The sequence below is a fragment of the Cyprinodon tularosa genome, unplaced genomic scaffold (assembly GCF_016077235.1).
Source record: "Cyprinodon tularosa strain WSP-4 unplaced genomic scaffold, ASM1607723v1 ctg504, whole genome shotgun sequence".
Taxonomy (NCBI): domain Eukaryota; kingdom Metazoa; phylum Chordata; class Actinopteri; order Cyprinodontiformes; family Cyprinodontidae; genus Cyprinodon; species Cyprinodon tularosa.
This window is the reverse complement of record NW_024039235.1, coordinates 296,022-317,156: the sequence shown is the minus strand read 5'-3', so window position 1 is coordinate 317,156 and position 21,135 is coordinate 296,022. Positions and strand designations below refer to the sequence as shown.

The following is a 21,135-nucleotide window of genomic DNA, read 5'->3' as shown; positions in this document are numbered from 1 at the left end:
GCGACCACACACACACAAACACACTTTAATGATCTTTCTCATTATTTTTTCAACAATAAATTTGCGTTATTGTGAATTGTATATTGTCTGATGAGTGGTTTGTTACAGCTTGACTTTTCATTTAGAAGTAATTTGAAGCAATGTAGATAGTAAGACTGTAAAATATATATATATATATATATACTTTTGTTTTTCCAGAATGATTTTGTTAAAAATACAGTACAAATGTAAACATCTTTAAAAAGAAATGTTGTTTTTACCGAAAAAAACTGGCAGCTGTGGTTGCCAGAATAACCCCGTTAAAAATACAGTACAAATGTAAACAACATTACGAAACAACTTGTAAATTTCACGTCCTAAAACTGCTTATTGTACACTGAATAACTGCAAAATGTACATTTAGTCATTATTTATTGTACATTAAATCCCAGTAAAATGTACAAGTTGTTCCGTAATGTTGTTAACAGTTTTGTTGTATTTTCTACGGGATTATTCTGGCAACCACAGCTGCCAGTTTTTTTCCGTAAAAACAACGGATTTTTTTTTACAGTGCATTAAAGCTGGAAGTGTTACCTATATTTTCATTTAGAACTGCTCAGTCAGGGTTTATCATCAGTTTTTTAGTCTTTTACAGATTCTTGATGCCATTTGTGTCTGGAATTTACCTGGGTGATTCTAAAGCAGGTGCGGGTCTCAATTTAACCATTAATTTTTGCTCTGGTTGTAGCATATGTTTAGGGTCTTTTTTCCTAGTGGGGGATGAACCACCAGTCCAACGTTTGTTGCAACCTCTAACAGGTTCTTACAGGATTGTCTTTTATTGTTCTCCATCCATATCCCTATGAACTACCATTAGATTTATTGTCCCTGCTAAAGAAAAGCATCCCTAAAGATGATGCTGCAGTTATCATTCTTTATCATACTGTAGGATTGGTATAGTCAGGGTGGTGTTCCCAGTATTCTGTCACCAATTGCATGGTTCGGATTTCTTGTCTTCACACCAAAGCATTTTCTTCCCTGTGTTTGCTTTATGTACAACATGACTTTTAGAACTAGACTTAGTTTGACTCTCCGTCAATCTTCTTGCCACAATTTCTTAAACATCTCAAGCGTAAAACTTTACAGATTGTCTCAACTGAGCTGTGCACCAAGGTAATTTTGGTTGCTTCGCTAAGTTATGCTGTTTCTTCTTCTTCTCAGTTCAGGTAGAAGTTAATGTCTTGGCAGGTCTGCAGTAGGTCAGATACAATTCATTCCACCAGATTATACAGCAAAATGGATTCAAAGTTTTCTATCTTAGGAAAACCAGTTGATTGCATTGAATCATTGACTCGAAGGAAATCCCTCACACCAAGCATGCTTGTAGCGACAGTGGGGGGAGAAACTCCCTTTTAACAGGAAGCAACCTCCAGCATAACCAGGCTCAGTGTGAGCGGCCATCTGCCGTTGCAGACTTGGGTTCAAGGAGACAGAAGCAGACATACAGAAATAAGCAGAGATACAAAAGGAACTCTAGGCTTTAACAAAAAGGAAATATTTAAGCCTACTCTTAAAAGTAGACAGGGTGTCTGCCTCACTGACTTAAAATCTGTAGTTGGCTCCACAGGAGAGGAGCCTGATAACTAAAAGATCTGCCTCCCATTCCACTATCAGAAATTCTAGGAACCATTAGTAAACCTGCAGATTGAGAGCTAAGTACTTTGTTAGGAACATAAGGAACAATTACATCTCTGATATAAGATGGAGCTTGACCATTTAGGCTTTATATGTGAGAAGGAGGATTTTAAATTCTATTCCGGATTTAACAGGAAGCCAATGAAGAGAAGCTAGGATAGGAGAGATATGATCTCTCTTTTTAATTTTCATCAGAACTCTGGCTGCAGCATTTTGGATTAGCTGACGGCTTTTAGCTGCAGTTTGTGGACTTCCTGATGGTAAAGAATTACAATAGTCCAGCCTTGAAGTAAGAAATTCATGGACTAGTTTCTCAGCATCATCCCTGGAAAGGATATTTCTAATTTTTTCAATATTCCACAGATGAAAAAAGGAAATTCTAGTAACCTATTTGATATGAGATTTAAATGACAGGTCCTAATCCCTGATTTCTGTTCTGACTCTTGAAGGAGGCGGTCGCATATCCCTGCTGCTCTGCAACCCCTGATCTCACTGACCTGTCCCCGCTTTGCTGTGTCTTTTGTCTTTTTCTGAGCCCTCTCTTCATATCACCCGAACTCAAACAAGGGACCTGGTCAGCTGGTCTCTCAATGCAATTGATACAATTTTCTCAATTGGAAGACAGGGAAAAGAGGACCCATCCCATCCTGCTGGGACATATTTCGTGGGCTACACCATGGACTCCTGGATGGTGTGTTTTACAATGTTGTCGGTGGAGGATATCGAAGATGTATGGATTTTTGGTTTTATGATACTCGCATTTTTCCTGTTTGGATTTAGAGGATAACTAATGTATCTACAATAACAGAGGATGTTGGCGGTTATTTAGGCACAGATCAGGCTGCCAGCAGCGGTTGACGCCCTCACAAAGGCTGCGAACAAGCAAGATTGGGAGATGAGCTGCATGCTGGGTGCAATTGAACGCAGCCTGGCCTCAGTGGTTGAACTCTTGGATCTATCTTGGATTTGCATGCTCGCTTCAAGGCGGAAAAGCCCAACAAATTTGGAATATCAAATATCCGCTGGATTTTATGGCGAATGTTATGTTATGAAGTCAAGGAAGGGTGTGAGTCTACAGATATGAGACAAGGTGAGCTCGTACAGGCAACAGGAAGTTACTTGCAACAATCATGCGTACACCTTCTAGCAATCTGAACTGAAACAAGCAGCACCCGGTACTATCATTAACTAGGATGTATCTAGGAATGGGTATCATGAATTTGAGCACAAGAATGCAAAATGCATTGACTCAGCTGGTAAATGAAAGAACCATCCATCAATATAATCTGATATGATTGTTGCTTAACCCTATGCTTGGTGCACTGGTACAGATAGATGCCCACGGGCACTGAGCGTGTACAGGGCCCACAATTAGGTGCAACGCCCCTGGTTAAATATGCAACCGTGAAAAGGCTAAAACAGGGTAGAAGGAAAGGCTTTTTACATTTAAATGCTTCTCTATCTTGTCTAAGAGATCTTTCGTATTTTTGCACTGATGTCTATTTTGAGGAGAGGCCATCCCTCTCTGCCACCCACAGCACTCACTACTTGTTACATTATTCATCAGAGAGGGTAGGCAGATATACATGAGACACCAAGATAGAAACCTGGCCAAAGGCTCTTACCGTCACCTACATCCTGTGCCATCATATCATAGAGATTCTAGGTTATTTGTAGCAGCACTTAGGTCACACTGTAATTTATACTGCTTGCATTCCATACTAAATGTTTTAATGTGTTGTTTCATTTCTCATAAACATTTGCAGATGAGGTGATCTGCCAGAATACTTCATCAAAATTTCAGCAGTTTTTAATTGATATAAATTTGAAATTATGATGAGTAGATATATTAATAACCAGTATGACAATCCCTCTGGATCACAGTAGCATAAGTAATGCTGAAGCATGGCCAGAAAAAGTGGAAAACCACTTAGCAGCAGCAAACAGCTCCTTAAAGTGGCTGTGGGCATAACCAAATGAGAAAGGAGCATCTTCGGATTCTATGTTAAGACACGGTCAGCCTTTCAGGAAAAAAAGAAAAAGAACAAAGTATGGATAGCTGGGAGGTTTCTAAAGTGAGTTTCTATAAAATGAGGTATGTACAAATTATGCTCTTTCACAGTGAGTTCATAGAACAGGGAAGACATCTCAGTGTTAAAGCAAGGATAAACAGATTTGTGCTTCTGTTTAACCTAAGTTAAGTCATTTTGGCCAAACTATTTTTAAAACTGTCTATTTATTAACTATTTTAGGTTCTATAAAAAAAACATAAGAAGTGTCAAAGCTTTGCAGGATTATTAGAGAAGCTGAAAAATAGGAAATCTAGGGTCATTGACATTCCTAATTTTTATCAGGGGCTGCTGCTCACAGAGCGCAATTCATCAGGATTAGTCAGAGATGCAGCAATCAAGCAAAGTAGCACATTGGGAGTTTTGATGAAGGAATAGCATTATAACAAAAATACAATCTCAAAAATGGGATTTTGCATGACATAGGATTGTTACTGTACCTCCTTTCAGTGTAAATGTTAAATAAATTTGATATTAATTTGTGTCTTAAACTTCCGAACATCATTTGAAACCCCAGTACTGCTGCTTTTCTTTCCACTCAGATAAGAAACTTATATGATTTGTCCAGAGGTTTAATAATAATAATGTATCCAGATTTTGTTGCTTGATGTACGTAAATAGAAAACACCTTCCATTCTCGCTTTAATCCCTTTACTGTATATCGTATGTGATCATTTTAAAATCTTTAACACGTAGCAGCCTATAAACAGCAGTTTTATAAGAGCCAAGTGCTATAAGTTGTGTATAGATAGTAGAAGAGGAATTTAAAAGTATTTTCTTTCTTAAAAGTTGAAAATAATTAAAATGGCCATCATTTGTTTTTGTGAATTGGTGCTATAAAAATAAACTGAATTGAAAACTGAATTGAATTGAATCAAAGGGGTAAACTAACACATGATAAAATCTCTAAAAACTAACAGTCAGATAGTGATGATAAAATACTTTAGTTGCAATATAAATTCATCACAAAGCCAAAAACATAAAGTAGAGGAGGAATTCAACAGTATCTCACACAGATGGTTGACCATTCTATTGAGCTTGTTCCTGCTGAAATTGTCCTTAATGTTGATATGCTACTTCCTTATGTTGTCAGGCAAACAGAGTTTATTATTTGAATTATTGATTGGGTCTGTTCTTTGCTGTTTCAAAATGATCAAAATACGCGAAAATCTTTGACCATTTGCTCTATTATTTGTCTCTTTAATGTATACTTCTGCGGTTATGATTACATGATCATTGGGATTGTAATTGGTTAATTTCTCCTTTTTTATGCTTTAGTACATCATGACCTTTTTATTTCTTTTTCTTTGCTGTACCCAGTGACAGGCCCGTTGTCCTTATAATTTATCATTGGTGGAAAATCCAAGTAGACTGCATTCACAGCTTTTAGGCTGTTTATTCTGATCTTAAGCTGCATGCATATTGCTGCATCAGTTTTTATCTAGCTCCTCATGTCTTTCTAGCACACTCCTCCAACCAAACATCAGTGCTCCAACTTACGAATGGTGCACTTTTCTTCACAGGCCTTGTTAATTCTCCCCCAATAAGGAGTTGATGCTTGTCATCCATCTGTTGTCATTCACTAGCGAATGACTCAGGAGGCGATTAAAGCTTTAAGTAATGAGAATCTGAGCTGTGTAGCATTTGTATATGTCCTTGTTATGGTTCAAAATCTCACAAAATAGGGAGACAAAGTAACAAACACTATTTCAAAGACAAAGCATTATGCTGATAACTCTGCTGTACAAGTTTACCGAAAGATTATGAAGATATTAAATAACTAAAACTGAAGTTATAGTTAATTAATTGGTCATTCATAATCGAGGGTAAACCCAATTTATGATTAGTAAGTACGTAAGCAATTAAGTAAGCTTTAATTATATAGCACATTTCACAGACCAAAGCCACAAAGTGTTTCACACACTGTAAACCCGAATAAGTTAGCAGTACTCAAACAAAGTAAGGCAATCAGTTGCCACAATTCTTTTGAGTTCTAAAACTCATACATTTGAGTATGACATAACTTATATATTTTGAGTTTATTTGAAATGTAAATTAAAATTAAAAGTTAATTAAATTTATCAATCAAGTCAACTCAAAATTCTTCAGTTTATTCTACTCAGAATATTTATTTATCTTTCTCATTGAAATAACTACAGCAAATTTAATAATTTCAAGTATGAAGACTCGGGATTTTAGGTTCAATGAACTTAACATTTATTAGTTTTTTCTTTCAATCTTCTCATTAAACATGACTCAAAAGCATAGACTTGTTACAACTCAAAATCATTTCACTCCAAACTTAAAATATTTGTGGCAACTGATTGCCTTAAAGATAATAAGTACTCTTGACACAAAAGTAAAAAATAATTTGGTTTTTTCTATTCTGAATTTTTTCATACACCTTTCTGTTGTATTTTAAACACAAAATATATATAAATAAAAAAAAAAACAATTAACAAGTATACTGGACATTTTGTTTATCTTTTAACATAAACCATAGTAAAAATATTCAAACTCAGAAAAGTTTAAATTACATAAGAACAGATCTTTGTCACAAATAATTTAGAAAACTTTTAAAACAACATTACCAGGGGTTTAGAGAGATTTGCTCATATGAACCAATATTTGAAAAACAACTGACAAAAGAAAAAAAAAAAGAATTACATACAGACATAAGAAACATTTGTTAAGGCACACCTTTGGCCATCTGGTTGTAAACCTGCAGTGCAGCAATGTATAACAAATTGCTTATAAATTCTTCACAACCAAATATGCAAAAAATTCAGAACTGTATCTGGTTTATTTATAGCAACTTCAAGAAAGATTAAGAATATACTGTATATGTATAAACACTTAATACACTCCTGTATTAGTTAAAAACAAAATTTAAGTACAGGCAGCGTCAACTTTATGCCATTTGGCTGAAAACCAGTTGAGTAGAACAGAACTTTAACATTAACAATGAACAAACATGGACCTGGCGACTGTGGACTATGCTCTAACAGAGTGAGCTATCAGAATCCACCACTACTTTATGGGTCTTGAGTTACACATATAACATCAAGTCATTTTTAAGAGTCTGCAGCTTAGGTGATAGTTTAGAGTCATCAAGACCAAGCAAGATTTTCTGTGTGAATTCAAAAGTGTTGGTGAGTCCCTTGGGATAGCTGAGGTGTAGAGCATAAATCAGTCCAAATATTACCAGGAAGGCATCAGCAAGCCTGGGAAGGTCAACAACCACATCCCCCTCTAGGACGACAGAAACTCTCACTGGGTGGTAGTGAACTGGACTTGCGGCATCGTCACTGACAGCTGTAAGTAGGGCCACTGATGCATCCCCCAGGTCTGGTTCATCCATACCGTCCTTAAAAAAAATGAAAGGGGGATCATATACTAAATCACATTCACAGAAACTATGGCTGAAGCGATTTTGATTACAGATGATCGTCCTATTATTAAAAATAAATACACCAGTCTAAAAGACTCCTGTTCATTTTGTTGCATTGTGCTCTTGTTTGCTGAGAATGAGAGATGACTTTTATGTGTACCACTGTTAGGCTAATGATGGCTACTTGATTTTCTTTGCAGCTGACTTTTCTAAAGCCCTACTGGGTAGGCCTGAGATCTCTCTACTGAGACTTACCACACATGATCTGAAGAATTCAGAAACTACCTCACGTAGATAAACAGGAAGGGCATGGAGAACAGTGGTCCGTCTCGTGTGGACATCATGTATTTCCTGAGAAAATAAAAATAGTGCAAATACAGTTCATTAGTTAAAGCCAATGCCAAACAGTTCCAGCTAATTACCAATTACCAAAATCTGCACACAAATCCACTATGATAGCCTGCTGACTCGTCTGATGCAATTATGGAATTCAACAGCTTATTTTAAGCAATAAACTACCAACAGTAGAGCTGTGAAATGTATAATCACCTGTGCATCATGGACTTTGAAAATGTAAGCCAAAGCATCAGCAGTCTTTCCAGTTTTGGAAGCTTTCTGCCTGAATAAAGCCATCAAGCGAGGAGTGTGCCGATCAAGCTGGGCATAGAAAGTGTTTGGGAGGTTCTGGTTCTGAATGACGGCGCGCACTGATACGAACAGAGAGAAAATAGGACCAATTGATAACGACGTGTGACTTTTTCCACTACAATGTTTTTGGGATGCGAAAATATCACTCTTTTGAACACATAATGTTTTGGGAAGAGAAAAGTTTTATTTCGCTGTTCCTAAAAACCTGCAGGACTACTTTCGGCTTGACCAAAACTGGACGATAACTCTGCTCACAGGACGCTGCCAGGGGTAAGTCAGTGTGATTGCATGCCGCTGGTGATCGGGATGCCATACAGATTCATGTCAAAAATACCGAACTATCCCTTTAAGAGATATTAAAGATTATTTTTTAGGTCATCCAGAGGTCACCATCCCCCCATTAAACTCCAATTTGAACAAAAGTGGTCTCCTTTTTTAGTGCTTCGTTTGTGCTGATTTGTGCAGTTAGAACGATCATTTTATGCTATTTTAGTTTTTAAGATATAATAATATAGTGGTATTCACATTGTTGACCCTTATTTTCCGCACATTGAGCAGGAAACTGGTTTAAAAAAATAACTGAGATGCGCCAGAAGGATGATGTTAGAAGTGCACAGCACGTAGGCAATTGAGTGTCATTTCAATTAACCAACTTCTTTATGCTTAAATAAAATGCATCAAGCTTTAATTTGTAACTTATGGCATTAAATGTTAGTTATTAAAACGGCATTGACCGTTTGGCAAATTTGAAGTCCTCACACGACTTTACAGGGAGTGTGTGTAACTGATGACTTACATATCAGTTACACACTTGAAACATCCACTAACATGCATAGGTGACTCAAACTAACTTAGACGAGACTCCTTTGCTGCTGACTTGTTCACTTCCGCAGATCTCTAATAGGGGGATGGCGACGTCACCGGCCTAAATTTTTATTTATTATATCTTAAAAAGTAAAGCAGCACAAATGTTGGTTTTAACGGCACAAATCAGCACAAACGAAGCACTAAAAAATGAGACCACTTTGGATCAAATCGGAGCTTGATGGGGGGATGGTGATGTCATCAGCCAAAAATTTTAATGATTATATCTTAAAAACTAAAATAGCACAAATTTAAAAGCACTAAAAAGGAGACCACTTTGGTTCAAATTGGAGTTTAATGGGGGGATGGTGACCTCTGGATGACCTAAAAAATAATCTTTAATATCTCTTAAACAAAAGTAGCACAAACAATATTTTTTTCTGCACAAATCTGCACTAACGTTGCACTAACAATTCAGTCTATTTGCAGAGTTTTTTGACTTGGGTGGGGTGTCAGCTTCACACAGCTTGTTTAGAGAGGGTTTTTCAGAGTTGAGCGCGCGCCAGACCGGTTTTGCGCGCGCTCGGATTGGTTCCTGCGCGCTCAAATTGATGGCACAGATATCTCTATATATAAGGCCTCCATACATGGGTCGTTCGCGCTAACCACTACTTCAATGTTACATAAAGTTGGGCTAGTATCATTCATAAATTATTTTCCTACCAATCAACAAAAAATTTTTTTTTTTTAAATCAGCTAAATTAACTTTCAGACAATAACTTCAATCTCTAGCTTTCCAAAAAGTTCAAAAAACAAAACGGGACTTTTTTTCCGAAGTTAAATTTCTAGCTAAATGCACAGCACATGGTGCTTTAGTTAGCTTCTGTCGTGATACCTCACTATCCACCACTGCAACTTAGGCATCACCAGGTTTTACAGCTACCTGCCTAGCCACGTAGCCTTTACAGCTAACTGGCAGGGTGACTTTTCATGTTAGCTTGCTAACCGTCTAACGGTTAGCCACGCAAAACGGCTAACGTAACTTACCTTGTCGGTTTTAACAACACGTTTAACCCCAAGGAACAAACATTCAAGCAACTTCTTGGATACTTACATTCACAACTTAGTGTACTCTTGTCGTTAAGTCTCCCGCTCCTTTCTTTGGCTCGTCGGCTCCGGTCTACTGAACGCACGCAAATACTACAAAATAAAAGCACTTCCGGTGAAAGCATACTTATTTAGTGTGTGCGTGCGCGAGAGAGAGAGAAGGAGAGAGAGAGAGAGAGAGAATTTATACATTTACAAATATAAATCTCTGAATTTAATTGAGTTCAGTTCTTTAACAAAAACAAAATCCATGTTTAATCCACATATTTTAAGTAACTCTGAGTTAATTATTTTAAGTAGCAGTTAATTAACCTGCAAAAAGTTAATGTTAATCAAAAATTACAAGTTTAAATAACTTAAAAAGAGGGAACAAGCTATTGGCACTCAACATTTTTAAGTAAGTAGAACTTCTAAGATGATTTTAAGTTCATTGTACTTATTCTAATTAATTATTTTGAGCATTCGGGTTTACAGTGCAACTCAGTTAAAAAATATCAGAAAATACACAACATAAAAGGCTAATACAATAAGAAATCATAGCAGCCTACAAGATACATCCCTCTGCAATTGGCTGCTAGACTTCAGTCAGTCCAAACACCTCTGATGTCATCGCCCTAAGCACAGGCTCCCCTCAGGGCTGCATCCTGAGCCCCCTGCTGTTCACCCTGATGACACATGACTGTGTCCCCAGGTTCATCACCAATCACATTGTGAAGTTTGCAGACGACACCACGTTGGTGGGCTCATCAATGACGACAACTACCAGTACTACAGAGAGGAAGTGGAAGGTGGTCAACAGCACCAAATTCTTGGGGGTGCACATCACAGACACCCTCACCTGGAATATAAACACCACCAAAGGGCACAAAAGTACGGAGCCCGGGAGAGCTCACTTTAAGTTATATTTATTTTCAGGTCGTGATAATTTGTGAGCACGTTTCCTTTAATTGAGCCCTCGAATTAATAAAACGTGACCACGTTTTCATTTAATTGAGCTCTCGAATTAATAAAACGTGAGCACGTTTTATTTTAATTGAGTCCTCGAATTAATAAAACGTGAGCACGTTTTATTTTAATTGAGCCCTCGAATTGATAAAACGTGACCACGTTTTCATTTAATTGAGCACTCGAATTGATAAAACGTGAACACGTTTTCATTTAATTGAGCACTCGAATTAATAAAACGTGAGCACATTTTCTTTTAATTGAGTCCTAAATCTCGCTCACATTTAGTCATTTCCGACATGCTCTCACCGCTGCTGCCTGTCGTAACTTCTGTTACTCAAGCTGTTGAGATTCGGCTATTGTCTGCAACATTACAGTTCAACATTGGTAAGTGATACCGTGGTTAATTAAAGCCTTTTTAGTTTTCATCGGTAGGTGATGACGATAGCGAACTTTTACTCTTTGTAGCAGGGTCACCTGTGGTGTCCCGCCAGCTATGGAGCCGACTGCTGATAGCCTGAGGGACTTCTTGAAAGATAGAGGTGTCAGCGAAGAGTTTATTCAGAAACTCGAAAACGAAAAGGTAGGCTATGTGATGTGGGCTGCAAGAATATGTTTAACTTCATTAATGTTATTTGTATTCGAGTAACAGGTGGTCTGACTGACTGGGTTAGAAATAGGCTAACCCTGCTAATGTGTTTCGTTGATGTCATGTCGTTTGCAGTGTTAACGTAGATCAATGCAACATGTTTATGCCATTACAGTAGCCTATGATAGCCTATTTTAGTGCATGAACCTCATCCAAAGCCATGCAGAGAGGGGATGCAATGAGCTATATTATACATTGGAGTGCTAATCGCCAGCTGTTAGAACGAGTTGCTTTGAAGCCACCAGCTGCCCTATTGGTACTCCATATTTCCCCCCAGTAACTAGGGAATATGTGCGCTACAGCATCGAATAACGAGGATTTTCTCGTGTTCAGGGGGGGTGTTGTGCGAAAAAGTGAATGTCTGCGAGAATCTGATTACGCTCGCGGGAGCGCGCACCGCAGCCTGCTGAGCGATAGCGTAAACCTGCTTTTCTCTGGATTAAACGGTCCTGACATGCAGATACACACAGTTGCTTTATAATATAGGCCTAATTAAATTATAATATAGGCCTAATTAAAGATTCGAAAGCTTAACGTTTGTCACATAGCGGCAGTTACGTGATAGACATGTTTCTATACTCGGTCTGATGACTTTGTGTAGCCCTGACATTGGAGACTACACTACAATAAATATGATTTACTGGAGGGTTTTCAATAAAGATATGACAACTTTTGCAACGATCCTCGTGACTCTGCATTGTGTTTTTTATCTGATCTGGCCGTATATAGCACGAGTTTCCCATGTTTCTATGTGTTTTTGCAGTTTTCAATCGGTTTTCACCTGTCAAAAATTGATTGAAGGCACAGTATAGTCACTCAAAGGTTATTTCTACCTAAATATGACTAGATTTCCTTCAGGAGATGCATGATTTAAAGATCTGAGCTCACAAAACAGCTTGGAACTCTTTTAAAGGACCATTACAACACAAAATAGCCATTTTGACTTGCAAAAAATGTATTAAAGCCCAAATACTGTCACTCAAAGGGGATATCTGCCCAAATATGACTTGATTTCATTCAGAAGCATCTTATTTTAAATAGAACAAGTCCTTTTTAGGCAAAAATCACCTTTCTTCAACCACATTTGGCCTTTAATCAATTTCTAGCAGGGTGTTTTGACCTCAGCCGACTTGCTAGAAACTGATTAAAGCCCAAATACTTTCATTTAAAGGGGATATCTGCCCAAATATGACTTGATTTCATTCAGAACCTCCATAATTTAGAGATCTGAGCTCACAAAATAGCTTGGAACTCTTTACCATACCACACTAAAAAGCCATTTTGACTTGCAAAATGGCTTTTTCTTATATGATTTCATTTCAAGAAATGCTGGGAAATGGCATGAAATCAAGAAGTTGTTCAATCTCTTAAAAATACTACTTTACTGCCATAGAAATGCCAAGAAAAAAAAGTCAATTCATAAGTGTTGGTGCAAAATAATTGTATTTCTTTTAATCTAAAGAGATTTATATAGACAAATGAATGAACATGAAATATGAAAATTTGAAAAACAAAGATATAACTATTTACATATCAGAGGGACAATAGCAACACATGCTACTGGCAGGCCTTTAAATGAGAGTATTTGGGCTTTAATCAGTTTCTAGCAAGTCGGCTGAGGTCAAAACGCCCTGCTAGAAATTGATTAAAGGCCAAATGTGTTTGAAGAAAAGTGATTTTTGCCTAAAAAGGACTTGTTCTATTTAAAATAAGATGCTTCTGAAAGAAATCAAGTCATATTTGGGCAGATTTCCCCTTTGAATGACAGTATTTGGGCTTTAATACATTTTTTGCAAGTCAAAATGGCTATTTTGTGTTGTAATGGTCCGTTAAAAGAGTTCCAAGCTGTTTTGTGAGCTCAGATCTCTAAATTATGGAGGTTCTGAATGAAATCAAGTCATATTTGGGCAGAAATAACCTTTGAGTGACTATACTGTGCCTTCAATCAATTTTTGACAGGTGAAAACCGATTGAAAACTGCAAAAACACATAGAAACATGGGAAACTCGTGCTATATACGGCCAGATCAGAAAAAAACACAATGCAGAGTCACGAGGATCGTTGCAAAAGTTATCATATCTTTATTGAAAACCCTCCAGTAAATCATATTTATTGTAGTGTAGTCTCCAATGTCAGGGCTACACAAAGTCATCAGACCGAGTATAGAAACATGTCTATCACGTAACTGCCGTTATGTGACAAACGTTAAGCTTTCGAATCTTTAATTAGGCCTATATTATAATGCAACTGTGTGTATCTGCATGTCAGGACCGTTTAAAGGAATAGTACACCCAAAACATGATTAGCCTTCATTTTCTACTCACCCCCATGCTGAACAACACTCTGGAGTACTTTTTTGATATCTCAAATGCATCTGGAGATCTGGGAGGCTTCTTGCTGTCTGCTGACATTCAAATAATGGAGGTCCATGGCGCCCGAGGCAGAAAGGTCCATAAAAGTCCACAAAAAACGTGTCAATATTCCTCCATACTGGTCGTCCAATGTATTCCAAGTGTCCTGAGTGGGTAGCATCCAGAATTTACTCGAAACAAAGTCATTTAGAATGTTTTTAGAGCATAAACAGTAGTGTATAGGATTTCCTGAAAGCGCGCACATGCGCGATTACGACGCTACGGAAGCCGGCAGACCAAACCAGATGAAAGTGCGCATTCAGCGTCTGCTCTTCCAATAATGCAAGCGTAGAAGAAGAAATGTGCCGTTTACCTGTGCAAAGAAAGAAACAACGAAAGAAAAATGTCTGAGGACTTCAGTGTTGAGGAAGAGCATGAGTTCTTTGCCGAGCTGAATGCGCTGGTTTGGTCTGCCGGCTTCCGTAGCGTCGTGAGCGCGCATGTGCGCGCTTTCAGGAAATCCTATACACTACTGTTTATGCTCTAAAAACATTCTAAATGACTTTGTTTCGAGTAAATTCTGGATGCTACCCACTCAGGAAACTTGGAATACATTGGACGAGCAGTATGGAGGAATATTGAAACGTTTTTTGTGGACTTTTATGGACCTTTCTACCTCGGGCGCCATGGACCTCCATTATTTGAATGTCAGCAGACAGCAAGAAGCCTCCCAGATCTCCAGATGCATTTGAGATATCAAAAAAGTACTCCAGAGTGTTGTTCAGCATGGGGGTGAGTAGAAAATGAAGGCTAATCATGTTTTGGGTGTACTATTCCTTTAATCCAGAGAAAAGCACGTTTTCGCACAACAGGGGCTTAAAACTTTTAAAATGTCAAATGCCATATCCTTTTATGTTATGTTCTAAAACTATCAAGTACTGAGAAATTCATGTGCTGAAATATTTTGATATATATATATATATATATATATATATATATATATATATATATATATACACACACTGGGAGCTTAATGCAGGATACATTACAATAACATCACTTATTTAAAAGAAAAACCTTTTACTTAGAGTTACTATAAATAAGTTATTTGCCAAAAAAAGGCAAGAACAAAAAATAATAAATAAATAAATGCATTAATTAATAAGGTATTATTAAGTTATTTAACAAAAACCGGCTGCTGCAGCCACCAAAACGGTGTCAGTAAACCTGGGAGTCGCTCGGGAAGCCTACTGGCATGACAGCCGGACTGTCATCATGGTGGTCGCTGCCAATATGCTGCCAACGGTGGTGCCCGCTGCCGGCAGATGCTGCCATCGGAGAGGCTGATTGTGGCTGCTCATGGGCGGTTCTAGACAGGGGCCAATGGGAGCCAGTGCCCCTGTAAATCATGTCCTGGCCCCTGTACTGAAGAAATAATGCTTATAAGAAATTATAATGATGATATGCGCTGGAACAGACTTGGTTACTAATGGGTCCTTTGGATCTATTTCATTTTTTTCCTTTACTAATTATTTAAAAACAGTAAGGTGATAGCTTCAGTCGTATTGAGATAGGATCCCATTTTTCATCTGCTAAATGTTTTTTTTCAAAACAAATAAAAAAAGGTACTAAATCAGATTTAATAAATATGTAAAATTCCTAAATTATGAATGTATATTGACCTCATAAGAAATACAATTTTTATTGAACCTAATTGAAAAGAAATTTCACTTCATACAGCTCTCTTAATATATTTAAATCCCTTGCCCTGTTTTTTATTTCATGCTTTTCTGTGCCCCCATGAAAACACGCTGGCCCCCTCCTGGCTCCCTGGTGCATTTGGTCTATATCCGCCACTGCGGCTGCTGCCGGCAGAGCTTGCCATCGGAGAGGCCGATGGTGGCTGCTGCCGGCAGAGGCGACTTATTGGCAGATAAAGTACTCCGTTCCATCAAGTAAATGTGACATTATATATATGTGTGTGTGTGTGTGTGTAGTTTCATGTTTAAAATGACAAGAAATATGAAAAAGCTTATGGTCGGCAAGTTGTAGTTACTCTCATATGACAGCAGATGGCAGTGAAAGCCCAAATTCATGAGATTAAATGTTTGAAGTCAATTTTTAAACGTCTGTCCAACAATATTTTTTTTTTTTTTTTTTTGAATCATCACTGGCCGGTCTAAACATATTAAAGGGATAGTTCGGTATTTTTGACATGAATCTTTATGGCATCCCCATCACCAGTGTCATGCAATCACACTGACTTACCCCTGGCAACGTCCTGTGAGCAGAGTTCTCGTCCAGTTTTGGTCAAGCCGAAAGTAGTCCGGCAGGTTTGCTAGACCCAGCGAAATAAAACGTTTCTCTTCCCAAAACATTATGTGTTCAAAAGAGTGATATTTTTGCATCCCAAAAACGTTGTAGTGGAAAGTCACACGTCGTTATCACTTGGTCCTATTTTCTCTCTGTTCGTATCAGTGCGCGCCGTCATTCAGACAGCGAGCTCAACAACAGCCAGATGCATGTCTCCCTCCGCCTAGCTCCTAGCTGGGCGGAGGGAGACATGCATCTGGCTGTTGTCAGGTTAGTAGGCCCTAGCTGTCTGAATGACGGCGTGCACTGATACGAACAGAGAGAAAATAGGACCAAGTGATAACGACGTGTGACTTTACCCTAACCCTAATTAGTTGTGAAATATTCCTCCTTATGTTTTCTTTATCATTACACAACTTTTTCAGCATTTGATTGCCCCCATCCCAACTTTTTTGGAAACGCGTTGCTGGTATCAAATTCACAATTAACATATATTTTCCAATGAAATGGTCAAATTTGTCATTTTCAACATGTCTGTGCCCATTTTGCAGCTAAAGATGACCTTATATTTGCAGAATATTACATTTTGTTTTTATTCGCATTTCACAACGTCCCAATTTTTTCCTGATTTGGAGTTGTAGGCTATAGCCTGACAACAGGACTGGTTGTTTTGTCCGGTCAGCTGTGCTGATAACCAAAATGTTGAAGTAGCATCTGAAGCTATGATTTATTAGTTAATATTCAATGCTAACATTCTTCTTCCATGTTCTGTTCTTTCTCACAGATTGATCCATCTGTGATACCACTAATGAGTGATGGTGACTTGGCAGAGTACATTCCTAAATCAGGGGACCGAATAGCTGTGGTGGCCTTTTGTAGGCGATCCAGCACAACCAGTAATTCAAGAAGAGACCATATACTGACTCGACTGCGCCGAAGACTATCAGCACCAGGTGTGAAGCCTTCAAAAAATTCAACTTGGATTGGGAATAAGAATGCAGAAAAAAGAGAGAGGCGGATTGAATTAGGATGGATGGATTTTGATTCTAAGCAACAGCAGTACAAGCAGGTGAAGGCCATTAAAGGTGGAGGAACCAGACATTGGACCATTGATAAAAACCTAACAGTGGAGGAAGTAAGGGTCATGGCAGAAAATATTTTTTTTCCAGATGGGGCATCAAAGAACAAAAAGCTCTCATGTTACCATTCTGAAATTCAGTCGTCACAGATTGAAGTGGAGATATCAAGCACTATTGAGCAACTGTACAACCTCAGTCGTGTTCGAATACTACGACTGTATCTCTGCACCAAGTTAAGGGATGTACAGATAGAAGAAGACATCCATCCCAAAACCCCGCAGAGCTCAACTTCAGTTGCAGATGTTGCTGAAAGTTCTTTTGAAGTCAGGCAGTACTTACCAGAACCAGATGACGACTATGTTGTCAACATCGAGATTCCCACAGACAATAACATGGACGACACAGTGGTTTGGACTGGCCAGTACACATTAGCAGGAAATGAAGCTTCCCCTGTTACAGTGTCTCTTGTTGTAGATAATATGACCCCTGCTGATTCATCTCCATTGGCACAGCCTGTCAGTGATCCTAAACCGCCTTTAAGCCAACCATTAGTTACAGGGGTGGAACCCACAGTTGCAGGAATAGGCCTACTGCACACTATCTCTTCAACAGCCAGTGAATCCTTGCCATGTAATTCTGTGTATTCCTCAGTTTTTGACCTGACCACTACTGAATCTCCTCCCCAAGACTCTTGGATGTTGCAGCCTCCTGTTGCAGACTCTTTCCCTGAGTCAGACAGTGACCATGTGCCCAGTGTCACGTTAATCATACGTAGAGGACACTGTCTCGCTGATCTTATCAAGGCATTTAAAGATCCTCTTGTTTTAGAGTCAGAGATCTACATTAAGATGCGATTGCCTAATGGTCAGCTTGAAGAGGGAGAAGGGATAGGATTGCTCCGTGATTGCATCACAGAATTCTGGACAGAGTTCTATGGGAGATACACAATGGGCCGTGATGCCAAAGTGCCTTTTATCAGGCACGATTTTCAAATTGAAGAATGGAAGGCTGTTGCTAGGGTGCTTGTTTTGGGATGGAAACGTGCTGGGTACTTCCCAGTGCAGCTAGCAGCCCCATTCCTGGAGGAGGTGCTGTATGGGTCTGCAGTTAGCAGCTGCAAGGATGGATTTCTACAGTATGTGTCAGATCAGGAGAGACAGATTCTTCTCAGGGCCTTGGATGACATTGATTCAGTCGAAATGGAGACTCTGCTTGATCTCCTTGATGTCCCTGAGTGTCACCAGGTGCCAAATAAAGATAATCTTGTCCCATTACTCTCACAAATGGGTCATAAGTCTATAGTCCAAGCACCAATGTACATCATTGAATGCTGGCGCCCCGTAGTTGATACCTTAGCCCGCACTCTCCCGATCGATGAGCTGCATAAACTGTTAGAGCAAAAAACAACAACTTCGAAGGCCGTGAAGGAGCTTCTCCAGTTCCCAGATGTGATGACCGCAACACAGCATGCAGTTGCTCGCCATCTGAAACGTTACATTGTGGAAGCTGACCATCAAACTTTACAAAACTTCCTGAGGTTTTGCACTGGCTCAAATTTGGTTGGGCATTCCATTAAGGTTGAGTTTACTGAAACATCTGATTTTCAGCGCAGGCCTCAGGCTCACACATGTGGGTGCATTCTTAAATTGCCTGTTGGTTACTACAATTACCCAGACCTCAGGAATGATTTTAATAGTGTGCTGACTAGTTCTGTGTGGGTAATGGATATAGTGTAGATTGTCTCATCAGCTACATAATGTCAGTTTGCAGTTCTCAATAGTTTGGTTAGCTTTATGAAAAACTGCCATGTCTCAAAAAAGGTGACAAGTTGGTAAGCTGTTCTGATACTAAATAACTCAGGTTATTTATTTGTTAAATATAATAAGTAAACTGAATATGTGCAAAACATTTTATTTTTGAATGACACATTTTGTAAACATTCCTGGATAAAACAGGTGTCAACTTTCTTAAGTTCTTGCACAAGTGTTTAAAACAAGCAGTTGTGAATAACACATTTACAGGTTTTAGTCTAGTAAAGAAACAACAAATCTTATTTTGTTTTATTATGCCTAAAAAATTTTTTTTTTTCTGAACCATGTGCAATGTTTTACATATGGGCAGATGTTTTTTTCAATTAAGAGCAAACATTTTTAACAGGGTTCTTTATATATTTAGTATGCCCTGTATTCCTTGTCATGATGAGGAACTGTTACTTGTTCAACTGAAAAGCAGTGCGTTTTAAACAATAAATGTTGTTTTTGCAGAAGTCATCTTATGTGTACTGTGCTTTTTATTACTGTATTTAAGCTGGGGGATACATTATGTGTTCAAAATAAATAGATTCAGATCCTAGGCTAATTTTCTTCAGATTTGCTGTAAACACAGGTGAAAGAGATGTTTGTCTCTCTCTACAGCCACCTACTCAATTAGTAGTGGACGAACAAAGTCCCTCAAAGTAATGTACAATTCCTGTGCCTGTGGACAGTTTGAAGAAAACTCCAATCCCCTCTCCAACATCACATTTGCGCAAAAATCAAATATTTCAGGATCGCATGGAACAGAACTTAAGAATGTGCAGTTTTCCTTACATACAGCTAAATCGTCTGCATTAACAGGCACGAGAAGATCATCAGCTCCCCACAAATGTGATGCCACATACATCAGATCAGGTATGCCAGACGGCACACTCGCGTTTGTAGAGGGGCGGATGCGATGTGCGTTCCAGATGTTCATGATGCTGTTTAACTCGTCCTGAAAAAAGGAAATATACATAGGTCAGTGATATTTAGAATCCCAAGAAAAATGTTTGGATGAAAGAAATGTGCCGTATTTTCACAACTATAAGGCGCACATCAACTAGGGTGACCATATTTTCATTTGGGAAAACCAGGACACCTTGGAGCGGGGGGTTTGATTGAAAGAACAAATGTCTCATCATCGGGATTTGCTCCGTGATGAGAGGAAATGTTACTTGTTACTAGTTGTTTTAATGGTTATAGAGTCAGATATGTGGCGGTAATGTTTGGTTTATCTAAAGGTTTTTATCTGTTACTGTGTAAATGGGTTTGGCTGTAATTTAAGGACACATTCTAAGAAATCTGCAGAGTGGGAACTATAAATCTGATAGTTTAATTTTTTTATTGTTTTGCACAATATGCTTAACTAAGTATTTTTTGTTGTTGAATATTAGAGATTTTGCAGATACATTTTGTAGATACATTGTTTAGATTTAGTTATATCTCTCTACGTCACACAAATGAGGACCTTAGAAAAATGTATAAGAATAACATAATAGGGAAGGGTTAAAATATAAAAAATAAAATTCTGTAAAGTGTTTTAACAATATAAAACTGGAGAATAAATAACCAATATGCAACTATGGACATTTTTACAGTAATGGATATTTGAAAATAGCAGCAACATCAGAGATGTGCAGAATGACAGCAGCAGGTTATTTAACTGACTAAGGTTTCTATCATTACATTTGATTTGATTTGTTCCTGCTCCCGGTGGTTGGAACCTTTATTCCACTCTGGATTCTTGTGAGTGTAGTCTTTGTTCAATTTAACTTTTTAAAAAATAAATAAATAAACAAACAGTTTTGAAAAGCTCGGTATTCATTCTTTTCCTGCTTTGTGTGTCACCTTTCACGGTTGCTAAGCAACAGAACATACGCCGGTAAAACCCGCCGAAGGGTGGACCTGTTAGAATTTACAGCCAAAACTCTTCCAGTCTCCTTATTTTCAAGGACTTCAAAGGATCCAGTCTAGGTAGACCGCGTCCTTGGAGGATGCAGCCCAGGTTTTCGAACAGAGCCTCTGATTAAGAGCAGGGCTGCCCGCACTGACGCGGCTCAGGGATTACGTCACACGGAGCGTTGTGCGCAGTGAAATCAGGACATTTCCTTACTTTCTAAAAAAAAAAAAACCCGGGACAGGACGTGAAATACGGATATGTCCCGGGAAATACGGACGTTTAGTCACCCTAATATTTTCCCCTCAAAATGTGCGGTGCGCCCTATGTGTGTTGTAACTGCGACTTTTGAGACCACCTCATTGAGGAGATGATGAAAGAGTGGCTGAGGGAGGTCTATGTGAGGAGACCA

The 21,135-nt window shown here is 38.5% G+C and overlaps 1 protein-coding gene across 2 annotated transcripts; it reads left to right on the top strand.

The window, feature by feature from the left end:
- Positions 1-10,868: 10,868 nt before the first annotated feature.
- Positions 10,869-19,098, top strand: LOC119795229. Of its 2 annotated transcripts, XM_038303111.1 has the most exons (3): positions 10,869-11,025; positions 11,107-11,221; positions 16,736-19,098. In XM_038303111.1, exons 2-3 carry the CDS (start codon positions 11,135-11,137, stop codon positions 18,764-18,766), a joined length of 2,118 nt encoding a protein of 705 aa, XP_038159039.1. In that variant the 5' UTR covers positions 10,869-11,025; positions 11,107-11,134; the 3' UTR covers positions 18,767-19,098. The 2 variants fall into 2 exon arrangements, with proteins under 2 accessions (XP_038159039.1, XP_038159040.1); XM_038303112.1 differs by lacking the exons at positions 10,869-11,025; positions 11,107-11,221 and adding an exon at positions 15,488-15,593.
- Positions 19,099-21,135: the final 2,037 nt, after the last annotated feature.